The 5,036-nt window shown below is 43.6% G+C and overlaps 1 protein-coding gene across 1 annotated transcript; it reads right to left on the bottom strand.

Annotated features, from left to right (window-relative positions):
* Window positions 1-3,363: 3,363 nt before the first annotated feature.
* On the bottom strand, window positions 3,364-4,547 carry nog2 (noggin 2). Its single transcript, XM_060920770.1, has one exon. It carries the CDS (start codon window positions 4,519-4,521, stop codon window positions 3,607-3,609), a length of 915 nt encoding a protein of 304 aa, XP_060776753.1. The 5' UTR covers window positions 4,522-4,547; the 3' UTR covers window positions 3,364-3,606.
* Window positions 4,548-5,036: the final 489 nt, after the last annotated feature.

The following is a 5,036-nucleotide window of genomic DNA, read 5'->3' on the forward strand; positions in this document are numbered from 1 at the left end:
TTAGGTTTGGGGAAGCCTAATGGTTAGAGAAGTAGCTTTGGGACTAAAAGGCCACCAGTTCGATTCCTTGGACCAGCAGCAATGGCTGAAGTGCCCTTGAGGAAGGCACCTAACCTCCAACTGCTCCCCAGGCTGCTCTGGGTGTGTTGTATGCTGCTTTGCATAAGAGTATCTGCTAAATGCCATTAGTGTAATGCAATACTTTATGATATTCCTTGACAAATTAAACATTCTGGGAATTTACCCAGAACATAGGTTATGAGTTCTAGGCAACATATGAAGGTTTCTGTGGGTTCTGAGAGATCGTTTAGGAATATAAACATTTCTCTATTTAAAAATTGTAATGGTAACAATGGACCTCATTTATCAGTCTGTTACAGTGGTATGGAAATGATTTTGTGGTCAAACCCAATTAAAAATTCACACCAAGATTTACGAACATTTCTGATTTTTTTTTTGTACTCAAGACTGTATGTTGAATGATGCCAATCAGTAAGATACCAAGCACATTTACATGTACAGTGGTGCTTGAAAGTTTGTGAACCCTTTAAAATGTTCTATATTTCTGCATAAATATGAACAAAAAGAGAACCCAGTTAAACAAATGAGACAAAAATATTATACTTGGTCATTTATTTATTGAGGAAAATGATTGAATATTACGCATCTGTGAGTGGCAAAAGTATGTGAACCTTTGCGTTCAGTATCTGGTGTGACCCCCTTGTGCAGCAATAACTACAAGTAAACGTTTCCGGTAACTGTTGATCAGTCCTGCACACCGGCTTGGAGGAATTTTAGCCCGTTCCTCCGTACAGAACAGCTTCAACTCTGGGATGTTGGTGGGTTTCCTCACATGAACTGCTCGCTTCAGGTCCTTCCACAACATTTCCATTGGATTAAGGTCAGGACTTTGACTTGGCCATTCCAAAACATTAACTTTATTCTTCTTTAACCGTTCTTTGATAGAATGATTTGTGTGCTTAGGGTCGTTGTCTTGCTGCATGACCCACCTTCTCTTGAGATTCAGTTCATGGACAGATGTCCTGACATTTTCCTTTAGAATTTGCTGGTATAATTCAGAATTCATTGCTCCATCAATGATGGCAAGCCGTCCTGGCCCAGATGCAGCAAGACGGGCCCAAACCATGATACTACCACCACCATGTTTCACAGATGGGATAAGGTTCTTATGCTGGAATGCAGTGTTTTCTTTTCTCCAAACATAACGCTTCTCATTTAAACCAAAAAGTTCTAATTTGGTCTCATTTGTCAACTAAACATTTCTCCAATAACCTTCTGGCTTGTTCACGTGATCTTTAGCAAACTGCAGATGAGCAGCAATGTTCTTTTTGGAGAGCAGTGGCTTTCTCCTTGCAACCCTGCCATGCACACCATTGTTGTTCAGTGTTCTCTTGATGGTTGACTCATGAACATTAACATTAGCCAATGCGAGAGAGACCTTCAGTTGCTTAGAAGTTACCCTGGAGTCCTTTGTGACCTTGCTGACTATTACACGCCTTGCTCTTGGAGTGCTCTTTTTTGGTCAACCACGCCTGGGGAGCGTAACAATGGTCTTGAATTTCCTCCATTTGTACACAATCTGTCTGACTGTGGATTGGGATTCCAGACTCTTTAGAGATGGTTTTGTAACCTTTTCCAGCCTGATGAGCATCAACAACGCTTTTTCTGAGGTCCTCAGAAATCTCCTTTGTTTGTGCCATGACACACTTCCACAAATGTGTGTTGTGAAGATCAGACTTTGATAGATCCCTGTTCTTTAAATAAAACAGGGTGCCCACTCACACCTGATCGTCATCCCATTGATTGAAAACACCTGACTCTAATTTCACCTTTAAATTAACTGCTAATCCTAGAGGTTCACATACTTTTGCTACTCACAGATATGTAATATTGGATCATTTTCCTCAATAAATAAATGATCAAGTATAATATTTTTGTCTCATTTGTTTAACTGGGTTCTCTTGATCTACTTTTAGGACTTGTGTGAAAATCTGATGATGTTTTAGGTCATATTTATGCAGAAATATAGAAAATTCTAAAGGGTTCACAAACTTTCAAGCACCACTGTACATAGCTGATTTACTTTTAGCCACACCCACAAAACACCATAAAAGGCAAAGTTTATAAACAGCTGAAAATGCTGAGCTCGCTAAAGAGTGAAAGAGCACCTCCTAAACACGCTGTCAACCAAACCTTCCAGTAATGCAGCTCAGCCACTGCAGTGCACTGAGTACTACAAATCATCACCATAACTTCTCCTCCTGTCATGGAGTGCCATCACTTTTGTCCTAATTGAATAGCTAGTCTTATTTGTGTTAATTTACGGTTTTATTTTGGAATTGCTTTTTAATATGAACTGCTTCAGTTTCACAAATGTTAATTAAATTGTTGTGCAACTGAAATAAATAAGTGTGTGTAAAATTGCAGTAATTCATCAACAGTTGTACGATTTGAAAACAATCAATTGAGGTTCAAATTAGTGAGTCTACTTACATAGAAATTTACATAAACCTAGCAGCAAAACTGAGGATGTGAACTTTTTTCCAAACTAACTGGATTTTCATAAACACTCCGACAAACAATTTCTGAATAAATGACTTCATATCCAGTGTGTGAGAAACCCGCTGCTACATCCGCCAACATCTACATCTCCAGGAAAACATTACAGAACATAGTGATTAGCGCACACACACTAATATATATATATATATATATATATATATATATATATATATATATATATATGATCAGAGAGATTTTATTGCTAAACTGTGTCTCCAAGGCATTTTTACACGGATAGCTTTGTGCTCTGGTTTCGCTTTACTTCTGTCTCTACACTGAACACAAGTTACAACAATAAATAAACACGACACATTCTGTTCTCTAAAATACTATTAGATTTTTTCAACAACAAAATACTTAATTCACGCTTAAAATATAGAATTTCATCCTTAATGCTCCATTTTATAATCATTCTTGTTATTACTATAATAATAATAATTATTATTATTATTATTATTTTTACTGATTATTAATAGAATAGGATATAAAAGCTGTAGGCAGCATGGCAGTGAGTCAGTCAGTCAGTTAAAGCACTTCCGGGACAAGAGCACTTCCGGAAAAGTTCTCCACTGTGCGCGCGTGGTCCTGCTCGTTTAACACAACAACAACAACAACAACATAATAATAATAATAATAATAATAATAATAATAATAATAATAGCTGCATCATTTCCGTCTTTTTTTTCTTTTTAAATATTTACAGGTATATTATTATTATTTCATTTTAAAATCAAAATGCTATATATAAAAAAATAGATCCGCTATATGGCGCCTCACACACACACACACACACACACACACACACTTTTCAGTTCGCGAGAACACAGTGCAACAATAAAATTATTATTACTATAATTATTATAATTACTTTTTTTTTCAGAAGAGCACACGTCAGTCCGTGCATCTTCATGGAAGCGTCGCGTGAACGCGCCCACACGCACGCGCTCTTCCTCGTAATTTCTCTTTCTCTCATATTATTCTTTCAGTCTCTCTCTCTCTCTCTCCCACAGAGCGCGCGCGGACTCAGCAGGAGCACTTGCACTCAGAGATGATGGGGTAGTGCACGGGGATCCACGTGCAGTATTTCTGGGGCAGGAAGCCCTGGCAGTACCACCGCAGGAACGTCTTGGTGACGGACTTGGCCGGTTTGCAGAACATCCCCTCGGGTAGTGAGCACGAGCGCTCGCTGAAGCAGTGCCCCTCTTTGACGTAACGCGGCCAGAAGCGCACGCCGAGGTCCTTCCACACGTGGACGACGGGGCAGTGCGTGTGCGTCCACAGCCATTGCAGTAACTTCCTCCGCGCCTTCTTGCCCAGCTTCACGCGGAGCCCGTACGGCGTCTGCGTCAGGTCCAGCCTCCTGATCTCGGCCGGCATGGTGCCGCTGGGCGCGTGCGCGTTCGTGGAGGAAGCCGGGCTCGCGCTGGTGGTGGTGGTGCTGGTGGTCGTGGCGTTGATGGCGAGCAGCTGCGCGGGCGCGCTCACGGACATGAAGTCGCCGTCGAAGCCGCTGCCCAGTTTCTTGCGCAACGCGCGCTCGGACAGGTCCTGCTCGCGCGGGTCGTACTCCGGGTCCGGGTCCTCTTTCAGGTCCGGTACGGGCAAGTGCTCGCTCGGAGAAGGGCGAAGCCTCAGGTAACGGTGAGCGGCGTCGGCGCCGCGGCGCGCGCACACCAGCAGCACGAGCGTCAGCAGCGCGCACACGAGCAGCAGCGCGCGGGATAGTCGCATGGCGATTAAATACGGGTAATGAACAAGGAGGAGAGGGGGAAAGAAGAAGAAGAAGAAGAAGAAGAGGGATATGAGGGAGGAGAGTGATTTAATAATGCAGGCTCCCAGATCCGTGCGCGCAACATAAAGAGTAGTCCAGTTGGGACGACAGTTTACTTCTTCTGAACCCAGCGGCGCGCTTTGAATGACATGGAACCGGAGTTGCATGGAACGTCCGTGCTCTCTCTCTCTCTCTCTCTCTACTTCTCCTCGCGCTTGGATCAAGTTTCAAAAAAAAAGGTGAAGCAATCCTCAGACAAACGCTTTAAAATAAAAAAAGTTAAAAGCAGTCTTGTGTCGTGCAGACTCTTTTCGCTGTCACCCTCCTCCTCCTGTGCGCGCGAGTCTCCCTCAGTTCATTCGGTCACCATAGCGACACAGGGAACTCTCTCTCTCTCTCTCTCTCTCTCTCTCTCTCTCTCGGTGACAGTCACTGTGGCTGCGTGTGACACGGGACGGAGACTTCCCACCCGCATGCGTTGCGTGTACAGGTCCCGGATGTGTCCTGTCCTCGTGCCGGTGCGTTTTTAAATGTCACGAGGAAGAGAGAGAGAGAGAGTCGGCGTTTATTTTTACTCTTACTCACTCTCTCTCTCTCTCTCTCTCTCTCTCTCTCGGCTCCAGTCGGTCCCGCCGCCGCGGCGCTGCTCCCCGGTTCCTCCTCCTTCCACCCGAGCGCACGC

Source organism: Neoarius graeffei, chromosome 5 (genome assembly GCF_027579695.1).
Source record: "Neoarius graeffei isolate fNeoGra1 chromosome 5, fNeoGra1.pri, whole genome shotgun sequence".
Lineage (NCBI taxonomy): Eukaryota > Metazoa > Chordata > Actinopteri > Siluriformes > Ariidae > Neoarius > Neoarius graeffei.

Excerpts from the sequence above, each read along its gene's own strand:
- nog2 (XM_060920770.1), bottom strand. The coding sequence starts at position 4,521 with ATGCAACTCCGGTTCCATGTCATTCAAAGCGCGCCGCTGGGTTCAGAA.